The sequence below is a fragment of the Poecilia mexicana genome, unplaced genomic scaffold (assembly GCF_051168715.1).
Source record: "Poecilia mexicana isolate PSO_F unplaced genomic scaffold, ASM5116871v1 scaffold_15, whole genome shotgun sequence".
Taxonomy (NCBI): Eukaryota; Metazoa; Chordata; class Actinopteri; order Cyprinodontiformes; family Poeciliidae; genus Poecilia; species Poecilia mexicana.
In genome coordinates this window covers 28,660,143-28,683,212 of record NW_028263384.1, presented here as the reverse complement: position 1 = coordinate 28,683,212, position 23,070 = coordinate 28,660,143, and the positions used below count along the sequence as shown (strand labels likewise).

Genomic DNA, 23,070 nt, shown 5'->3' with positions numbered 1-23,070 from the left:
AAACCTCTGTGCAGGCAAATCCTTGTGCTTATGTGAGCTTTGCCTTAGCTTTTTCTTTATCACTTAGTCTTTACTGCAGTGGGAGTTATGTTTATTTAGAAAAACACACATCCATCCTCTTTCCATGAAAGTTTAATCCTCTTAAAGACCTGTTATTTAGGTTCAGCCAAACCAGTCAAATTACTGTCGAACAAAAATTGAAAAAACTGGTTTGGAGCCAGATGCTGTTCTTAGCTTCATCACAACAAAGTGCAGTGCAAAATCAATATTACTAGGATTAATAATAAAGTCATTTCAAAATGTTGGAAATACTTGGTTTTCACAGATCAAGAAAATGTTAAAACATTTTAGAATCTGGAAATATAACATGCATGGCCATCCATGTAACTTTTTCAGAAATGTAGACTATAACTGCTGACATCAGCGACCGGGATAAAAACAAAAATGCAGTTAATTTATTTCAAATATTAAAGGAATTGTTTAAAGAAATGAAAAAAAAAAAAACGTGTCTATATATATATATATATATATATATATATATATATATATATATATATACACACACACACACACGCACACACACACACACACACACACATTACATAAAGCCACAAGCATTAATGTCTGAGAGGTGTAATGCATAATGTTGGCACTTTTTGGAAAGGTGTCAATCAGCAGGGCCATATGCTGCAAGTCTAAGTGCAATTGGACATAAAAAGGATTTTAAAAAGAGGTAAGTGTTTGCCAGATTGGAGACAGATCACTCATCCAGGCAATCAGTTACACACAAAGAGAGGAAATAGTTTGTGACAGAAGAGTTGATGCATAGCTGGGCTTTTTTTAAAAGCTTCCCTTCAGAATATAGTTACCCTTTTACTATTAGAAAATATTTGTTTTTATTCGAAAAAAAACAATTTAAATGCATTTTGAGTTACAGATAACTGATTTCATGCTGCTTTCAACTGATCTGAGAAGCTAACATATTCTATGCTAATGAAAAAACAAACAAACAGCTGCTTCCTATGACCCCAAGATGAGAAATAATGGGGAGTTTTAGAGACGACAACAAAAACAGGAACATTTTAAGATATAACAGAAGAATAAAAAAAAAGCTCCAACAGGAGAGCATCTGTGCAGCACAGAGTCTCTGGGATCGTTATGACGTACCCTTGTTCTGTCAGTAATGGCAACAGCTTTTACTTAAAACAGGGAAAATCAAAAGCTAACAAGAAATCTATTGAGTGCAGGGAAAATTTAAACTAATAAATCACAAGAGGAACACAGGACGGCTGCAACACCTACTGAGAAAAAACAACTAATATTCATACTGGGGAGCTTGATTGCTGGAATGCTAAACAGGTGAGTTAATGAGGAGATGAGGGACAGTTGGGGAGTGCAGGAAGCAAAGACACAGAAATAAATTGATACAGAGAACAGAGAGCTGAACTAAATACAAACCAACACAAGGAGAGGAGTCTGAACCAGTCAATATCCACAACCTATTAAACTGCAACTGTCATAGCAATATCTGTGGGGAATAGCAAAATGAAGTAGGATTATTCATGCAAAGTCTGCATATCAATAACATTTTGCGACAGTTGGATCTACTTTGCTGCCTTTTACTCACAATATTATGACAATATTTTTAGAAGGCGATATGCTAAAGTTCACAAAGAGTGTTGAGGTACGTGATGAGGAAAAAGTAAGGTGCGCTGATCGTAAGCAATGTTATCATCACAATATTTAATAATATTACAACAACTATGTTTTTCACACATTGGGTTCAAGCGTTCTTTAGCGACTGCAATGCTCCACACACTGATGTTGCTTCATGGTTATGACATGATTTATTGCACAGTTCTGAATAAAACTATTATATATAAACTGTGTGGTTTATCATTGTTGCTGACTTACACAACACTCTCACCAAAAGCAACAATAAATGTTGGAGTATGCCTGCTCTGGACTGGAAAACAATACTGTCACCAGATGTTTAGCCGACATCAGCATCAGATTCGCTGCGCAAAACAAAGTGGAACACAACATCTGGACTTTTAACTTTTAGTTTTCTTCATATTATCGTTCTGGGTTGCACAGCGTTCTGACATCACAGAAGAAAAGCAGGTAAATATGACTGTTTGCATGCTTTCACTTTTCATCCACAAGCACATTAGACGAAATGTGCTGCTTACAGAAACAAGAAAATGACATGCATGGCAGGAGGCACCGTTTGGTATGAGATATAACGTCTTGGAGTCAAGTCAAAGTGAAGTTTGTCTATCATTCTTTAATTTAACCAGGTAAAACTCATTTTCAAGAGAAACCTGGGCAGAAATCTGCAACACACACCAACACGGTTACACAACCTATCCATCTGTCACTACACAAAAACAGGGAGTGTTAAGTTATTAGTAAGTTAGCATCCCGATTAGCTCATCCCATGAACTCAACTGGGATCTTTTCCGACATGCCATCACCTTTTGTAGCACCTCCTCGTTAAGCTGCAGAGCTGTGTGCGTCCGGAGTCTTCACTGTGGGCTGTTAAACTGAGCAGTGGTAGACAAGTCGACTGATGAGTCACATGGGAGCGCGTGTCTTTGACTGCTCCTTTGGAGCATTTCATCTGTTTCTGATAAGTGATACTCAGTGTTTTTAATGTGCACAACAATGAATGCTCTGAATAGCCATGCCACCTTTCTGGTGAAGGAAAATGATGCTAACTTTAACTCAACAGGCTTTCACTGCCATTCATTAACAGCTGCTAAAACTACATTTGATCTCCTATGAACCTGACACCTCACATCTAGAAGAGCTTCACATAAAGCATTTGCTTCCAGTCGGATCATTTGTTTTCAGCATCACTTAGAATATTCTGTTTCCCGTCTCTCGCTGCGTTTGTTGCATTCGCCAACACTGCATGGAGGGATTTGTCCCGGTTGAAATAAAGTATTTAATTTGACGTGTGTTTGCACTCACTGCTTTTACACTTCAAATGGAAAATTTGCATAGCTTGAAGAGACGTCAAGATCAGAAATTTCACAAAGGATTACATCTAGCTCTAAAAATCCAGTTTTCTTTGTGTCATGTTTGGTGGTTGCGAGGTGGTGAGGAGAGACGCAGAGGCCCAGGTTGTGATAAAGATGATGATGGATTTAATGAGGAAAGCTCAACAACAGTCCAGAACAGGCAGCACGGCAGAGAGTTAGCACACAGCTAATTACCGGTAGCAACTGAAAAACTAAGGAGTGAAAGAGAGCTAAACCAACACAGGACTTTACAGTTCAACTGTGGTGGCAAGCAGACAAATGACATACAACGTACGTTTGACAAGGACCCGACAAGAGACAGAGACGACAGGTGGACTTAAATACACAGGGAGGGTAATCAGGTAACTAGACACACCTGGGAAGCAATCAACGGGGAAGACCAGGACAGAAACTGATCACAGAAAACCCTTAAAAATAAATAAACAGAAACACGGATCATGACACTTTGGAGAGTATATATCGTTTTTCAGTGTTGTTGCCCTCTTATGCCACTTTAATGATAAAAACAGACACAATAGCATACCAGATCACACCCTTCTGTGCCATACTTCTCAGTGCAAACGAGGCATAATGCAGCATTAATAGACTCTGTTATATCACCGTGGAGAACTTTATGCAGACTGGTTTTAATTCAGCAACTATGGAACACTTAAACATAAAGCCCGTTTAGGGTCATGAAATAACATCTGGAGTAGATTTAAAAGCAGACTTTTAAAAACGGACACCTTTGAAAACTGGCTGCAGAATGGACTATGCAGCTCATCTAGTAACACTCCTGCATGGTGATAAATCACTAGTTCACTGTAAATAAGGTTACCATTTTTAACAAGAAAAAATTTAAATTGAGAGTCAGCGATCCAAGCATGCAGCATGTCTGATTGCTTACTAAGTGGATCATTTATGATGAGATTGTACAAAGTTCTGTCAAAATCATTCAGGTGCTGACAGCAAGATATCGTGTCTGTGTTTCCTAAATTACGTATTTGCTTCACATCATCCTTCTTATTTCAGTAAGTATGCAAAACTTGGAATGCTCTGTGCATGTATTTGAATTTTTATTTGTTATTCAACAAGGCATCATATCAGGATTGATCCAAAATATTTATGCAGTATCACACCACAATAAAACATTCAGCCAGAACCATAAAAAGGCAAGACGGTGACATGGCAAACAGAGTCAGACAAACAGCGTCAGTCTGGAGTTTCAATCCACTCAGCACTGATGTCATTAAATCTGAGGATCAGGCATTTTTAATGGGGTAATATGAATCAACAATATAAAGCGACAATACTTTTTTATTTTTTAAGTTAATGTTGAATTGACAGGTTATAATTTATTGTTTTAATGCTGTCTGGAGAAAAGTTTCATGATTAAGTGGGGCAGGGAGCGATCTAGCAGAATGTCAGGAACGATACTTGGAGGAGTCGAGGTAAAGCAACACAACACCACTCAGCTGATGGTGATCAGCTGAGTGGTTTGTTTAGCTGTCAGTGAACTGGTGCACTGCAAAAACTGGATGGAGTAATCTAGACAGAGGACTAACCATCAACCTCACTTCAAATCACAACTAGTTGGCTGCAATTTAGATAAATTTGGATGTTTCGACGCAGCAATGATCTCAAACACACAAAAGACTGGATACTGGATGGATAAAACAAGTTGAACGTTAGCTGTTAGCTACTTATATTTTCAACAATGCTTGTCAGGACTGAAAGGAGACTTACAAATTATATAAATAAGAGGGAGAATCATTTCAGAAAATTACTGATAGCTACAAAAACCTGATACTTATCCAAATAATATTCATGTATTTTAGCTGTTAGACATCAAAAAATAATTACAATATACTTAAATATCTTGTACCTAAGTTTTGTTTTTAAAGTTATGCAAGTTGTTTTATTGTTAGTGCACTCCCAAAAGACCTGCTTTAAAACATAATTAATAGCTAAAAATATGCCATTGATGAGAGCATGTGAGCTTTAGGCAGGAGGAACAACCATGACCATAACATCACATTTGAGGAACACCGTCTAAAGCTAACTACTGATTTAATAATATTCTTCTACTTTCTGCCCAACTATGATTTCTGAGTGTGCGATCTTTGCAGAGTCTTCTACGTAAAGAGACGTTTTCCACAGCCTGGAGCTACAAGCAGCCCTGAAAACGCTGATAAGACCAGAGGGATTTCACACAGTCAGATGAAAGCAGAAGGAAATCAAACACAACTAAAACGCCGTAAAACGTGGAAAAAGATCCACGTACTTATTTTTATCCTTTCGTACTTATATGTTTAAAAACATACATAATGATTGTTTTTTTTCTATGAAATTTTATGTCGTATTTTTTAGGTGATCCGGGGATAAAACTGCTTGGCCCGCCTGCTGCAGATGCATCTATTTGTCATTTGGGACAGCCACAACTGGGGCCATGGTGGCGCTGATATAAAGCGACAAGAACACAAGGCCATCATATCCATCACTGAAGATTGATTCTCATTCACAAACTCCCAAGCTGCTGACTTGTATGAAAGGACTGACCCAAGAGCAACCCCGAGATGATCTACGGCACACAAAACAAGGCTCCAGCTTGTCAAACAGCCTCCCACTGTGTGGTCAAAAATCACACAAACCATGTCACTTCCTGATTCCTTTGATACATTACACCAAGCAATGGAGCAACTGGGACATTTTACACATTTTCACACTGCTTATTTGCTCGTCTTACCTTGCTGAGTTGACTGGCTGGCGAGCCGCTGTTGTTGACAGTGTGGCATTTGAAACTGAGCAACGACTCTCCTGCGGCCTCCGGCTCTCCGTGTTTGTCCTTGTCGCGGTAGGAGTGGCTGTGCGGGACGGGCAGGCTGGTGGACGTGGGCGTCTGCTCGAGCGCCGTGCAGGACAAACCAAGAAAGTTTGACGGCTTGATCAGAAAAGCCTCCAGAGCTATATTAGCAGACACCTATGGAAAATCCCCCAAATGTTCAGGAGAGCGGGGTAGTGGGGGGAGAAAGAGAAAGAAGAGGAGCAGAGATTTTATATTAATCATTTTGCAGATGCTTTTATCCCCAATGACAGCCAGAAGGAGAGAATAGGGAGACGCAAGATGAAACAATGGGAGGAAGCAATTTATCTTTGTGTTTCATTACTCTACTTTTCTGATTAAACCCCATCTAGACTTCATTATTCTGAGACAAAAGAGCAAGCAAAGCAGGGAGATATTTAGAAAGAGAATCTAACCTCTCTCTGACCTGAGGTGTAACGCACCTTAGAAATGACCCGATTGTCTTCCGTCAGCGCCAAGTCGGCAATGCGCTCCACACACTGGACGATCCGCGTGCACGCTCTGGCCTCATTCTGCGCCATCCACAGGATGTGCTCCTCCACCAGCATCATGTTGCTGGCTATGCCTGAGATGTAGTCCCCCAACTGCACAAAGACGAGCAGCCACATTTACGCACCAGGATTGAAAAGCATTTCTAGCTCGTTGGGTTTCCCATGTTGTAACATCACAAACACAAAATCCAGTGTGTTTTCTTAGGATTGTATGTGACAGAGCGACGCCAACTCTACTACATTATCTATGAAAGGGGAACAAAATGGTTTTCCATGTTTATAAAGTACACTCTGAAAAGTGTGGCATCCATTTGTATTCAGTACCCTTAAACAAAATCCAATATGGGCAACTGATTTCAGAAGTGTGCGTCGTAGTATAAATTCAGCTGTGAAGACCGCAGAAGTTTCAAATTCACTTTATTGATCCCAAAGGGAAATTTAATTTTGTTGCATATTCAAAGAGTTACTGTAGTTTGTCAGAGCAGATCAGTGAACAGAAAGCATGAATGGGAGAATCTGTTGAAGAAAAGCCAGAAGAAGCCCAGTTTGGAGTTTAAACCTTTGGCCTACGTTTTTACTCGAAAAGTGACATCCCAACCAATAAACATGGTGATGGTGGCAATTTCACTCAAATAGGTTTATTTATTAACTGCTAATTTGCAACACATGTTGTCTCACATAACAAAAAGTCAATTAAATCTAATGAAATATATTCCAAGTTAAGCATCTCAGACTGATTAAACAATGCAGTCATGTTCACTTTATTATTCAAATGGCTTAAAAGGTTTTCTATCCAAGGAAACCCAACAGATTTGATCAAGCCACTGATTCGCAGCATTCGCTCCTCCTGGATGAGCGAATGGCAACAGCTAAAAGTTGTTTGCATTGGGTTGTTGACTTTTCCAGCAATCTCTCATACTGAGGGATTGACTAAATGTTGAAAGTTGGTGAAAACATACCAAAAGAGTTGAAACTGTAATTGCAACACTCTACAACGAACAGATTTAGAAGAGCTACAAATGGACATCACTGTATCTTTTTGTTCCATTTTGCAATGATGTATTACTTTTTGTTGTCACATAAATTTCTAATAAAAATAAATAGTTTTTTTTGGCAATGTGGAGGCAAAGTGGGTGCTTTTGCAAGGAAATAGGTAAGTACAGACACAATTATTCAAACACACACACAGTTAACATCAAATAAATCCCCTCCAACAGGTACATTTATAACCCCAGTCAGAACTGCAAAGTAGACAATGGTGTCTTCATTCATAAAAGAGAGATTTAATTTAGATTAGCAGCTCCAAAGGCGCTTAATCGCTGCTTTGGGATGGCGGTTTGCTATTTACTCATTATATATTTCATTGTTGCTTCATTTGACTATTTTTTATTGGCTCAATGAGGATGGCCTCTTGTGCATTGTCCTTGGGATAAAAGGACACTAAGAATCTTCTAATAATATCTCCACTCAAGTGAACTATGTTGATTAACCCTGTAAATGAAAATGAATGCAGATTCTTCTAACTTGCTAGCCTCAGCACTGTTCCTACTGCATAATTAACCTTTGGCTTGATATAAAACCTTCCTGTTGCCTCTGGAATCCAGAGTTCATTTCGGGTAAAAACTGTACTTTCTTACAGAGAGGTAAACCTTCACTCTTACATCTCTTTTTTTCTCCAGCAGTCTTGTTAGTCTTTCCACAAGGTGAGTGACGAAGATGACATCCATAACGTCAGTAAAGTCAGCAGCCCTGCTGGTGAAAGCCACTAACTGCTGACCCAGCGGCTGGGAATTGCTGATATTAATTGGTATCTGAAATAAAAAGTGATAATTAGAGACAATATTAGGTTAAAATAGTCAGACTGACAGTTTTCAACAATTTTAACAGTAATGTTTTGCAGCATTTCATTTCAGGACTACAAGTACATCTCAATAAATTAGAATATTATGATAAAGTTAATTTAGAATCAGCTTTATTGTCTTAGAATTTGATAAAAGTCCAAAACAGATACCCATGTTGTTACTACCCTGGTGGGCTGGTTGACCTTTCATGACCTGTGGAAACATTTATCATTAAAATTATAGCTGCACAAACTTTTTACACCTTCACTTTGAATAAGGTGGGGAAGCCAACTTCACTCAGGTTTTTCACCTGTCATTAAATGCCATAAAATAACATTTCTACATTAAACATCTTTTTAATAGGTCTTATGATATATTGCAATTTCAAACAAACAATAAAACAAAACAAACATACACTTAAAATGTATTACTCTGAATAATGATTATATCATATCATATATTATAACCACTAAAATACAATGTGTTTGGTGATATTCTAATCTATTGAGATGCACCTCTTTGCTATTTAAAACAAAGCAAGCAAGTAAAAAAAAAATCAACATGAACAAAATGTTTTGCAGAACAAAAAAAAAAAAAAAGCAGTTTGGTTTCGTTATGAGCCGTCATACCTGAGTGAGCTGGTGCAGCACGCGGGTCAGCTCACTGGCATACGGGCACTGAGTGTAGTCCTCTTCAGCCCACCGTCCAGCGCGATCGCATCGTCGCCACGCTTTCTTCTCCCGCTGGCCGGAGTGCTGGGGAGTGCTGCCAGCCGGGCCGGGGGCAGATCCAAAGGTTGCAGGAGCGCAGGGCAGGAAAGCCAGAATCCCGGCCAGAGTCTTCGGCCACCTGGCCCCAAAAATACATCATTGAATGAAATTATTCTGAAACATATTAACCTGAGATTTAGAAATCAAGTTTCATATTCTACCTAAGACACTCCTTTAAATCATACATTTTGCATTAAATATTTTATTGCAGCATTTCATTAGATTCTGATAAATGACTTTAAAAACATTTGCCATTGTCACAAAGTGAGACAGTTGTGTAACTTTCTCCGTGTGCATGCAAGATCTCTCTGAAAACCTTTCACACTATTTTCAAAAACCGTGCACATGCTGCTTTTTTAATAGATCCAAATAATGAGGAGATTGATCTGAGTGTGAACCTAACATTTCTGCATGCATGCACAACACTTTAATGTGCACCAAAGTAGAGGATGGCAAATGTCAGTGAATGTGTCTCTGATGTAACAACCCAATTCCACTTAAAACCGATTTCTCACATTACTGTTGTTTTGATGACCATGCAAAGTTCAATAAAATCTCCTCTGGAGCAAGAAATTAGACTTTCTCAATAATGTCATCACAGAGCAGCACCCAGCGCTGCTCTGCTGACCAACCTGGACGTGGAGTCAGATTGGCTTATCAGGCAAATAGATCATTTTCAGGGCACTGTCTGTTAGTGTTGGGCCAAATAAAGTTTTGTTCACAGTACAAAGCCAGCAAAACATCTGTAGTTACAGTCAGAAATGCATTAACACTCAGTATCAGAAAGCTAAGCAAACATGCTGAAAAGTAGACACACAACTAACATTTGGATAAGTATCAGCAAAATAAGAAGAAACTTCCTCCTTTTAGCCACCAACCAGCTTCCAACTTCATTCTGGTTGGATACTTGCCCATAACTTATGACACAGTTGGCAGGATCCATTAAAACTTGCTGGCTTTCTGGCACTGATTTACTCTTTTAATCTAATCCAAACATTTTACCCACACTATAGTTCAGGGCTTTAACAACAGTCAACAAGAAACTTAATGTTTTGCTGTTTTATTCCAAAAGTAATTTGTTGGTAACATGTTGTTGGTAGCATCATGCTAGGAGTCTGTTTCCCTGCAGCAAGTAGCAGGGCATTGTACAAAGTGAATGGAATGAAGAAGAAGGAGAAATACCTCTAAATTGTATAACTTCATGTCAAATAGCCGGATGACCCTTAGGGTGCGTTCACACTGCAGCCTGAAGTGACCTAATTCCGATTTTTTTGACGTAATGCGACCTGTATCCGATCTTGTCATGGCAGTGTGAACAGCACAGGTCAGATTCTTTTTCGAATGTGACCCATATCCGATACGTATCCGATTCAAATGCGACCTAACGTCCAGGTCGCATTAATCCGAACTGAACGTCACTGATTCTCAACAAATCTCACTATTCTGCGTCCTGATTTGCGCAAGCGGGAAGAAAACAACAACCATAATGGACAATATGAGGATTAAGTTGTTAATATGCTTCTCTAGCTGGACAACAACTTCAGATATGTAAGCTAAGCTCCACCGTTAGCCTCCATGTTTACTTCCGCAAACACCGAGAACTACTTCTTCTTTTTATGGCGGTTGGCAGAACTCTGAGAACGCTGACGCTATAGCGCCCTCTACTGCACATGCGGGACACTTTCAGGTTGTTTGCCCGTTGAGACCAAGTACAGACTGCAAAACACATACAGGTCGCAATTACTGGCAGTGTGAACGGCCCCGGCAGAAAAATCGGAATTGACAAAAAAATCGGAATTGAGACAGTTGGGGGTTCAGACAATGCACTGCACCCAAACTTGGGTCTAAAAGTGGTTAGGAATCCATACAGAAAGCTAACAAGTTACTCTGACCTCAACTCTATTTATGGACGGTGCTGAAAAGCCACTTCAGTACCAGGAATCCAACAAATTCAAAAAGACCCATCATTTCTGATGCTAACATGCACATTTTTAAAGAAATATTTAACCAAATATCTACAGAAGTACATGAGCCTGTGTGGACTAATGAAGAGTCACGATAAATACAAATTGTTTTTTAAAAAACTAGTGTTTTACATAATCAATTGATCTCCCAAAAAGACAATTAAAACTTCATTAACGATTTAAAAGAGTTTGGAAGTGCAGATTGTAACATTTCCTATCACTGTGTAGCATTTGGAAACAGATGCTTTGTAATGATTTAAATTACCTAAAAGAAAATCGCTTGCTGCACAATTTCTGGTTTTCTGCTTGCAGCTACTTAAAAAGTCTACCACACAAAATATGTCACGTAGTGCTTACTGTCGACACACTTTGACTTAATCTAAATTAAAATTAAAGCAGGGTGCTTAGGAGGCGAGTAATCTGTTCAGAGGTTAGAGACATGGCATCTCACTACCCTTTCCCCGCCCGCTCTCCCCTTTTGCTCCCCTTCTCTTTTCATTCATGTTGCTGGTGCTGGAGCTGGAGCAGGAGCTACTTGGTAATAAATGGCATTAATTTCACCCCTACAAAAAAAACAGGCTCATTTTCCAGCCCATTACTCCAATCCTGTGTCAGAGACAAAGCCTTGAAGCTGGCTGTTCGGAAAGTGGGCAGTAAAGTAGAGCATCTACAAGGGAACATACAGTACATGACAATAACACGGCCGCATGAAAGAGAGAGGCAGACGGTGTGAAAGAGTGTACATCATTACAAGGCTGGAGTGGACGGCACAGAAAAGCAGGATGGGTAGAGGGAGACATGTTGGTTCATGAAGACAAGAGGTCTCATTTGGTTTACATAATCTGAAAAGGTAGACTATCTGACTTTGGGGCTTGCATTTTAGACTAATGAGACGAGATTTCAGGCTGAAAATAAAACAAACAAAGAAAGAAAAAAAAAGCAGGAACCAGGAAAAAGACTCAAGAACCAAAATTCCACAGTAACTATAAAGGTAATAACAGAGCAAGTGAGTGGTGTGATTTAAAAATAATTTCTGGTGATAAATCACATTTCATTTGGAGGAATTTCTGGAGGAATTATTCATAATGAGGTTAAACTAGAGCCTTATTTTGAAGGAGACCTCCTAGTAAGAGCTTTTAAAGCCAGTGATTACTGCCCATTACCGCTAATTACACAGAACAAGTTGTACACTTAAGTTTCTAGGAAAGGATTGCTTTTACAGCTACTCTATTTTGAGTCCGATACAATAAATGTGTAATAAATAGGCAAAGCAAGGCAAATTCATTCATACACTAGGCAATTTACAGGACATTAAAATTACAAAAATGATCTTAGTCTTGCTTAAAAACAGATTTCAATATCAAATCCTTGACAACTGAATGAAAATTTTTATTTTTCAACAAGTAGTTAAAAAAATATAGAAATTCAAGAAATTGTTAAGCTCTGTAAAAGCATAGTTGGTTGTTTTTAATCTCCCTCTCCAATCACTGATCAGCGATGGTGCAAAAGGTTTACCATGGAGATCTTTAGATCACAATGAGATGTAAACAACTCTGGTTTTCAGTTGTGATTTAAAGGAGACGACATCAGTGAGAACCTGCTGATTGGTGTGACCTGATTCTGGTGTTGGTCAGGACTCTGGCTGCAGCATTTTGGATGATGCTACAGCATCTTGAGTGTAAAGTCATTAATCTAATCTCCAGAAAATAAAAACCATGAACTAGTGTTTCTGTGTCGTGTGTTGACGTGAAATTCTTTATTTTGGCAATGCTTCAAAAATGATAATAGACCAATTTAGTCATTTAGATTTACATTGTTGTTAAACTAAACTTCCAAGACCAAAATATCATCAGGGTTTATTTAATGTTCTCCTTCATAGTTCTAAAGCAATCTTAAGATTTTGTTAATTTACTTTTAGCTGCAGACTACAGAGAAACGCTGCTGTCTTGGTGCTTTTGCACCTTTTAAAAACCATTTGGTAGTTTTGGCTCACATGTTGAGCTGTTTGCAGGGATTGAATAGTGTGGTAAATGGTTCCAGTTATATCAAGTATTAAATAGTTTTTCTGTCCATATAGGTCAGTATATTGTCCACAGGGATCCAGTCTGGGCCCGTTTCTTTTTTCTATGAATCTGCTGCCTTTGGGTTAATCTTTGAATATTATATTTAGGCTTTTTAACAACTTTGAATATGGTGATCAAATTAACCTCCCACTGAAAGTGAAACAGAACATTACAACTGTTTTAATGACAATAAATCCTGAATCAAAACTTTTAAAGTTTTCATTAAAACACTGGAATGATTACTATGTGTTTACCACCTTTAGGTGTGCTGACCTCACATGACCTCCCTGCTGTCAGAAATCTAGGTTTGTTTCTTGATACTTACAGTATTTTAAGCTGAAAAAAACAACATTTCAGTAGTTAATTCCTCCTTGTTGGTTTTATCTGAGGATTTTAGGAGAGGTAAAGTCTTACATTCTTAATAATGATACTGAGTATCTAGATTTTTAACACATAAATGGTTAAATCCACTGACTGGCTGAAATTGATGTGTAATGCTGTAACTTGCCCCTCTACACTGGATTCCTGCAGATTTTCAGAATACAGTTAAAGTTTTGAGCAGTTGCTGTGACTAGAGAAGTGCTAAAGTCTGAGGACTGGAGTCATCAAGTCGGTAAAAACCGCAGCTTTGAAATTAAAAACAAGGAGTGAGGGAGCTTTTTGAGCTGCTGCTCCTAATGCTCTACCTCTACTTACTGCATTTTGTTTGTTTTTTTTTTACAGATTTTTACACTCGTTCTATTTAATCTGTTTTAAAATTAAAAAGCTAATTTTATGCATATTTACAAGCTGTTTCTACATATAAATCTGTTGCTCTGTGTTTCTTTTTACCCTGTGTACTGCAATTTGTGAAAGCATGGAGTTTCTTTGAGTGTAAATGTGCTATATAAATACATTTGAATTATTTGACTTCGGATCCTTTCATTTGGATGTTTTCGATAACCTGAAAAAGGTGGAAGGACAGATTAAGAAGCTGTTTTTAATTTGTCCTTTCTGGACTACTTAGGTAATGACACAGAGTCAATCCACTAGACCTGATATGCAAAACAAAAACTCAAAACTGTATGAACTTTTGAATCATTATGAACAAGACACCAGAAAAAGACCACATTTAACATGTAGCTGCACTTCTTTTCAGTGCAAGTATTCAAACTGAAAACAGACATGTTCATCTATAAGAAGCTGAGTAAAACCATCAATAAACAATTTGACGTTGCATTTTAAGATAAGCTCATGCAGACTCACCTGAAATCCCCCTTGTTGTTGGAGACTCTATCTGTAGGGCAGTACGGGGCAGAAGTCTCCACCACCACTATTTCCATGTGCTGAGATGCGTTTCCTCTGGAACTGGTCACCAGACACTCCCAGTTTCCGGCGAGAGCCACATCGATGTTGGAAAGGATCACCTCACTGGTGGAAAGGAGAGAAATATGAGAGTGTGAATTTAAATAGCCTGTTTTGTGGCTTGAGTACTGGAGATTTATCTGTAAGCCTTAGACATCTTTCATCCAGTGTGTGGATTAAAATATTCAGTGTTGATTTAGGATATGGATTTCAATTTATAATTAAATGTAATAACGTTTTGGAAGGGTTTTGTTTCTGGACTTAATTCTGTGGTGTTTGGATCATTTTGGGATTAGGGCGATGAATGCAGTCAAACACCAGAGACAATATGTGTCTCACAAAGTCTAATTCATTTAAGAGACCCTTGTGAGAGTGTGTCTGTCTGAGTATGTGGCAGCTTAAAATGTTGGCTGGGACTTAAGATGATCATTACTCACGCTTATCTTCCCTACTCTGAAACAGAGATGCATATCCCAGCGGAAAATGTCTGATTAAACAAAAGATGGTGAAACAGTGACAATAGAAAGCATTCACCAAGGAGACTAATCTCGAGGATTTTTACTCACTCTGAACAAAAAGGGGGAGAAGTCGGCAGAGATCACTAAGCAACGCGAATAGTCACCATGGAAATGCTGCTTCTTTATAAAGTGGGAGCTGTTTAAGCTCCAGGTCCAACACAGAATAATTGTCAAAGTCATTTTTTGCAAAAAGTGTTTTTTCCCCACTAAAATCATCTTTTGTCAATAAAGAGGTGGTCATATATGTGTTATTTAATAAAAATGTAAATATCTATTTCATCAGATTTGATCTTTTTTCTATCATTCACTTTATACCTTTATGTACATACATAAATAGAACATTTACTTAGAACTTGCAGCATTACAAACAATTATTGTACAAGCCTCCCACCCACGACTGTTGTAAAAAAAAAAACTAATTTCCAAACTTTCTCTACCTTTACCATGACATATATGCATATATTCAATGGAAAGTAGTCTGGGACAAAATTATTTAAAAGAAATAATCAATAAACTTCAACATTATCGTTGTTTAACAGTCCAATTCAGCATTTAGTCTTCTTAAATTCAGACCCATCATCAATCTTTGTGTCTGAAAAAAATATGTGCATGTGTATTTCTGCATTAAAACGACATACTATTTACATAAAAGATTAAAAACTGTGCAAACAACAAAGATGTGCAAATGCCAGTAGAAATATTGTTTAAAATGAGTAAAATTTACAATCAGGCATTTAAGCACTTATTGAGTTTTTTGGGAGCGGAGATGATCATAGAGTCTAACAGCTGCTGGGAGGAAGCATCTCTTATAAAGCTCTTTTGTGCACTTCGGATGCAACAGTAATAAAGAGGAGCTCTTTAGTTCAGCATTATATTTTAATTAACTGAATATTTTACAATGAAAGTAGAGAAATATGTGAAATATATTTATCATGATTTCAAAATTCAACTGCGGTGTATAGATCTTTGAAAGCCACTGTACAACTAAACAACCAAGAACCCAAAGAAAAGAACTTATTCCCAATTTAATTATGGGAAGTGTGTGTGTGTGTGTGTGTGCGTGTGGTGGGAGGATAGAAACTGGAGCACCAAGCCCACATCAACACAACAGGTCCCAGCTTGGGCATTTCTTATTCTAATCTATTCAGCTGTGAATTCCACATCAAGGTGGAAATCTCAGAAAGGGAAGTGAGAGAAAAACAAGCAGCAGAGAGAACAGTGAGCATATCATGTTTTGTCACAGCCATGTGTTTATGATGTGAATCTACAAGGCAAGGTAACCTGTTTATTCAGTAACATTCCCATATAAAATTTCACCAGTCTCTCATGGGAGCCCATCTCCACTGCTGCTTGTTTAGGAGGTGAAGGAAAACACAAATCAGACAACGTTACGATTCCCTAAACCAGCGACGCAGAAGACTCTACTCTGATGGGAAACTGCAAGAGGATTCAGAAAATAAGTTAAATTAGTCCAGAAGCCTCTTTTTTGACTTTTTTTTAATGGTCAAGATCAAACTTGAAAATCTGAATGAGATGGTACCAGGGTCTGTGCTGCCAGTGCTCGTGTTTCTATGTCATCTCATTTAAAATTAAGGCTGATCATCATATTTTTAGCTAGTTTTATACCAATAGTTAACGGCTTTGAATGACAGCTTTCTGAAGCTTTTACTGAAACTTTTCCCAGCAAGACTTCTGCATCCAAACAAGGACTAAACCTGGAAATAATATGATCTAATTATGTTACCTTATGTAAAATGTTAATATGTATAAATATGTTTCTATCATTACTAAAATATCTTCCACACAATATTTCATACTATACTTGTTACTGCCTCTCCATGGGCAAATGTCATCATTTTTTACAAGTTTTAGTTTCCAGTTGTTTGGCCATGCAGCCCCTAAAAGTTATGTAAAGGTCCAAAATCCACTCCCTTCACCAGTTCACATGCACAGAGCTCAGTCTCACAATCCATAGTGATGCTCTTTGTATCACAGGTCTTCACTAAAACTTTATTTTTATATTTTGCAAAGACATGGAAACACAATTAGTGGATGAACTACTTTTAAAAAGTGATTCTTGTCAACCAAACAATAATATTTTCAGCAAAAACATAAGGAGTGAGCTAAAATCATCATCCATATATGGAAATGCTGGTAACACTTTATTTGAAGGGGGTTGAATAAGACTGTCATGACACTGTCATAAACATGTCATAACACCTGTCATGAACATGAATAAGCCTTCATGAATATTTATGACTGTTGTCATAAAGCGTCATTCGGTAAATTATGACACTTTTAATACAAAGTTGACATTATTCAAAATCTCTTTGTTATGACAACTTGACATTAACCAAGAAATCATTACTGATATAAATTTGTTATAAAAGTATTACTGATTGTACTTTAAAAATTAGGTAACTTTATGTTATTAAAGGTAAAGTTTAAACAGTTGTGATTTCATGGTTAATGTCAAGTTGTCATAACAAAGAGATTTTGAATAATGTCAACTTTATATTAAAAGTGTCATAATTTACCGAATTACGCTTTATGACAACAGTCATAAATATTCATGAAGGCTTATTCATGTTCATGACAGGTGTTATGTCATGTTTATGACAGGTGTTATGTCATGTTTATGACAGGTGTTATGTCATGTTTATGACAGGTGTTATATCATGTTTATGACAGGTGTTATATCATGTTTATGACAGTGTCACGACATTCTTATTCACCCCCTTCAAATAAAGTGTTACCGAAATGCTTTATGTTTGAGAAGGAGTAACTTTAAACACAACCTCCTTATTCTTCCAGAACACCAAATGTCAATCTTGAATATGAATAGTTGAGAGAATCAAGCATTTCTTAATCTGTAGAAACATGGTGACATTAGTTATTGCAATCAGAAATGTATTCTGTCTGAACAAAGCGTACCCTTTCAGACGTGTGAGGTTAAAGTCAAAGAGTAAAGCTCTTGGTATTGCCTAGGAGTTTCTGGTATTGCTCAAACACTTCAGTGTTTAACAGAATACCCAAAATAAAATATTTTAAAAATGATAAGAGAACTAGCTGAAAACACCTGGGGCTGGCTGCTTCATAGTGACAGATTTACAATGCAATGTTTTCACAGGTTTTTTTGCTATAAATCTCAACAACTGCAAAATCCAGGCATCTGCTCAAATAGTCTTCTAACTACTCCCACCTTAGGCGATCCAATGATGATTCAATATCATATGCATGATAACCAAATGGACGTAATGACAAAGGCAACAGAAAAGAAAGAATGCGGCCCGTCAACAGGCATGTCTTACACAGCTTGAGAACATCTTGCAGAAAGTTTAGGTGGCAAACAGAGAAACAATACCAGATAATAAATCAGGTTAAATCGATATCCATCTCTTAAAGTTTCCTATACTAGAGGATTGGAGCAGAGCTTATGACCATGATGCATGACTACAGGTATTTATAGCACCAAGAATTATATAAGAGTGAACCAAAGATAAGACTAAAATAATGATCTGCCTTTTCTCAGTGAAATTGTGCGTTTAGTCATACTATTTGTATTTCATGCATTTTTTAAAGCTGTTGTTTTATTCACTACTGCTTCATAATATCAGATATGAATTAGTTTGTAAAGATGTAGGTGCACAGCTGAAGATCTGCCTCTAGACAAATGTTGATAATGACTCGGTAGAATTTCACCATCACTGTGTTTCTGCAATATCTGTTTGTTACAAGGCAACACAAACACTTTTCTGATTATATCAGTAATATATCGTAAAGTAGGAAGAATTTCCTCACTAGAGCTGATTGTTTGGGGATTGAACTGTAACAGATTAAATCAGTAAGTTACTGTCTTATTGTGACATCTCACATTAACTGTTCTGACCTTAAAGTAAACATCATCAGGTCAGCAGCACACACACAAGTCCAGCAGAAGAAAAACAGTCTACACAAAATGGTAAACTGTTTTTATTTTTTTATTTAAACCATGAAGGTTATTGACTAAAAAATCTCAATCCAGCTACTCATAACTCAACACAACTGCTATGACAGGTGGTTTCTCCAAATTAAGCATAATATACCATTTTAATGACTATTTGCGGGGCTAGAGCAAGGAAAGGAGACATGGTTAAGATGGCCCTGCAAATACAGTTCCACGTCAAGCACAAGCTTCTGGTGCCATTCAGGAGGAATCTCAGGCCACTCCTCAAGAACAAAGACCTCCAGTTTATTGATTTTGTAGGATTTGCACGCAGCAACTTCCTTTCTCAAATCCAACATGAGACTAAATAAATAGATCAAGTCAGGCAGGTTTTCTCCCAGGAACTCCTGACGCTTGCTTGAGTCTGTTTCGTCTCACAGACCACAAAAACATTATCACAAACTTTACTGAAGACTGAAGCTGTAGTTTGTGATTCAAATATATTTCTGCCCTTAAGAAACTCCAGTTATAACAAAAGATCAGCCATTAAGAAAATTATGTATGCAATACTGATAAAATGGAGAGTGGTGACCTTCATGAGGCCTCTAGGAAGTCGGCCATTACCAAATAAAAACAGTGAGCATGGCAGAAAGTCACCTAAATGATAACCCCAATCTGTCAATAGATCCGTTTTCTGCAGAGGAGGACAAAGAGGTCACAGATATTTAGACATAAAAGCTCCACACAGTGCAAAGAAAATCCAACAAAGATAATTAAGTAGGAGAATGAGGAAGATGATTCTAACTGAAGAGTTTCTAAGTAAACGACTCAGGTAGCAAAAACCTGAGCACAAGGAGAAACAATCCTGTAATCATGGAGAGATGAGCTCTCATGGTTCAAACCACTGACAGAATGAGGAAGTACTAGACATTGAGAACTCTTAGCTAATTATGCCAGCAAAAAATACTGGCTCTCTGCAGGACATAGATGTAATCTGTACAAAAAAATACCTCTGAAAACAGTTCAGCATTTAGCAAATAAAATGTGGATGAAACACCAAGGAACATCTGTCAACTCTGAGCTGGAAGTCCACTAGTCAAAGTGGGTGACTTTGAGAATGAGAAGGTCAAGATCCTAAAACACTTCCAGGTTCAAACTGTTGAACAGATGACGGCTAATTAACCCGCCAGTGGTGGTATTAGGCAAAGCAGAAAAAGAGTGCAGGAGCGATAAACACTGTAATCCTAAGCTACAGCAAGATCAGGGAGAAGACGCATGAGAAGCTTAAGAATGCAGAAGTGGAGGCGTGGCTGCAGCACGATTACAGAAATAACTCCAGACCAGATGAGTTGTTTTTTCATCCATGGATGTATGGAAGGCTACGTGGCTCCACTCTCTCTAACTATGAGCTGTCTGCAGGGGGAACAGTTACATCATTGCTGAACATGTGCCAACTCATTACATGCTGGGGAATGCACAGAGAATTACTGACCATACCAAGACACAACTGCCTGCTCCTGCTTCTGTCTCTCTGCAGAAATTTCACTACTGAAGATTTTTGTTTTGTGATAGATCAATCACACAACCCTGACCTGCTAATCCATAAAAACAAAACAACAGGAGCAAAGTGACTGGTTCAGTTTTCAATTCAAAAGCATCAAATAGATTTTTTTTTTAAACTGAATAAATAACTGCACTTTTGTGGAAAATCAGATGAGAAGGGCCCCAAACGAGCCTTACACAAAGCCCTGACCTACATCCACAGCAACACTGCATCATTGTGGAGCAGCTCCCTGTGGACTCATTAGAAACATTTATGCGTCTGCGCAGACATTCATCAATTGATTTACATAATGTTGCTTATGAGACTGTAAACTTTCAGTCTGTCCCCATCACCCCCTGAATGCTCTGAAGCACTGATCTTTTAATTAAAGCTTGCTAATGACAGTTGGTGACTTTGGTTTGTTTTTTTTTTCTGAGCTCAGGAGGCCATTAGATTGTAATGTACATTTCTGGCTTCAACTGTCAGAACAGATGCAATATGACGTACATGCATGAATGAATGGCCGTTTATTTTGTACACACAGATGAGAACGGCTATAAAAACTGACTGGCTTCAGAACTGAAATTTTTGCCAATCTCTAAATTACTCCACACCGTATATCACGTCTATCTCCTTTAATTAACGTCTTACTTTGCCTTTGTTTAATGTATTTCATTAGAACTAAGCTTCTATTTTTCTTGAAAGACCTAAACTGGCAAACAGTGAAGTGATGAAACAAGAGGTAAAACTCATTACAGTGTTGGAAGATAATCCAAACCGGTTTCCTTGGCAACATCTGTACAAAAGCATGCATAGAGAAATATTTAAGACAGACTGAAAAAACTCCACAAAAAACATTGCAAAATACCCACCAAAAAGAAACTTGGGAAGCACAAAGCTAGATCAAGACTTTGCCTTCTTCTACTTTCAGAATTTGTAACTTGTGAAGCTTTCATCCTGACAGTGGACCGGATCTTCACCAATGCACAGTCGTTGGATGGGTCATGGGGATTTCCTTGTACAAACCTCGTGTAATTTGAAGAAAGCAGACGATTTCATCCCCAAGGCAGTTATTAAGGCTGCTGGTTTATGGAAAACTAAAATACTTTTAAGGTCTTCAAACTCTCAACTGGAAACAGGTGGGTCACTCCCCTCAGGTAGAGAATGGTGGGCAGTTCTTGTTTTGTCATGTCTTCTTCATGAGTGATGGTGGGATAAATGGATGGATAAGTGCAGTAGAAAAAAAAACTATAAAAAGCAATAAAGACAAACTTTATTTTTTGTTTTATATGCAATGCTTAAAATGCTTAAAGGATGACGGATAATTCAAAGAGCCTTTTTATTCTTTCCTTTGCTTTCGGTAATATTTTCAAACAGGTTCCTTATTTTGTGCAAGATTAGCCTGATTAAAAATGGAGAGGATTAAGAGAGATACATCCCAAGTGTCTGCTGCAGCTAGCTACAGGGCTCTAAAATGTTTGATTAATGAAACATGAATCTCAGGCTGGTCCCACTTCTGCCTCTAGCATAGCTAACACTGGGAGTTTGGCTCAACACCATTACTCAGCAGGAGTTTGGCCCACGTTGGAGAGCCATCAGGCCTCACAGGGCCCGTTTCTTTGCTGCTGCTCCATGTGAGAAATGTAAACGGAGAAGCTTAAAGTCCCTCCTGCGCCAGCAAATAACTGCGTGTTATGACAGAGCACAGTGTGCACTTAGAACAGTAGGGAGGTGAATTATTAAGAAGGAGAAATCCTAAAGAATTACAAAACAAATTTCATTTCATAAATATCACAAGAGAAGTTTTAACAAGTGAAGGAACCCGTCATGTTCTGCTGCCAACGTTGGCAACTTACCAAGCATAGCGTAAAACTGGATGAAACACAATTTAGCTGAGAAAATACACGCTAAACATTTTGGGTTCACCTTCAAAGAGGTCACTTTGCACGGCTTTGGCATCGCTGCTCACTCTGCTGCAACTCTGTGCGACAAATCCAGACAGGGGCTTTAAGCCATGTGCTAAATCCTGTGTATTCAGTCTCTCCCCTCTGATGGGCCAGAGAGGGCAAGGCTGACCGAGTCAGAGGACAGTTAGCCAAGGTGAACCATTCTGACATGAGCATCTTACACTTCAAACAACATACCATTAGAAGCACTTTCAATGCATTTTTAATACATAGATTTTTACATAAACAACTGATGGAAAAGCAAATAGCACAGATTTTCCACTGCTCCTCGCAGTTTAAGGTGAAGTAGAGGGTAAAAATGTAAAATTAAGCTCGTGAGGAGCACACTGTTTTTGTTGGAACTGGCTTTGTTATACATTCATCAATTATGGAAATAATGTCAGATTTTTGCTGGGGGTTTTTTAAGGAGGGAGCCATTCTCAGGTGCCAAAAGAAACGTGACCCAAATTGGTTCCACCTGTGGTGAAGAAAATGCATATTGGTCTCTAGATGTAGAGGAGGAGTGCAATTACAAACACAAAGGCTTTCTGATTTAGCATGATTTTATTATTTGATAAAGACTGAAAGATCTTCTTACAGACGTGGCAAGCATTGCTTGACATCAATCTGTTATCAGTCAGAGAAGGACCGTATCTGCAGAGTTTTGGAGAAGTCTTTTTGGAAACATCAACAGTGCAGCTGGCTCCCTATTATATGTGATGGAGTGTGAGAGTTTAATGCTTTTGGCGCATTGCTTCCTGTCACTGCCCTGACTG

The 23,070-nt window shown here is 38.1% G+C and overlaps 1 protein-coding gene across 1 annotated transcript in view; it reads right to left on the bottom strand.

The window, feature by feature from the left end:
* Positions 1 to 23,070, bottom strand: part of adgra1b (adhesion G protein-coupled receptor A1b) — a 182,799-nt gene that overhangs the window by 110,198 nt on the left and 49,531 nt on the right. Inside the window, exons 8-12 of the mRNA XM_088013200.1 lie at positions 14,264 to 14,428; positions 8,851 to 9,070; positions 8,042 to 8,191; positions 6,312 to 6,473; positions 5,773 to 6,006 (exon numbers count right to left, since the gene is read on the bottom strand). Of these exons, the coding sequence (XP_087869326.1) occupies positions 5,773 to 6,006; positions 6,312 to 6,473; positions 8,042 to 8,191; positions 8,851 to 9,070; positions 14,264 to 14,428 (931 nt within the window). The remainder of the gene's footprint in view (positions 1 to 5,772; positions 6,007 to 6,311; positions 6,474 to 8,041; positions 8,192 to 8,850; positions 9,071 to 14,263; positions 14,429 to 23,070) is intronic.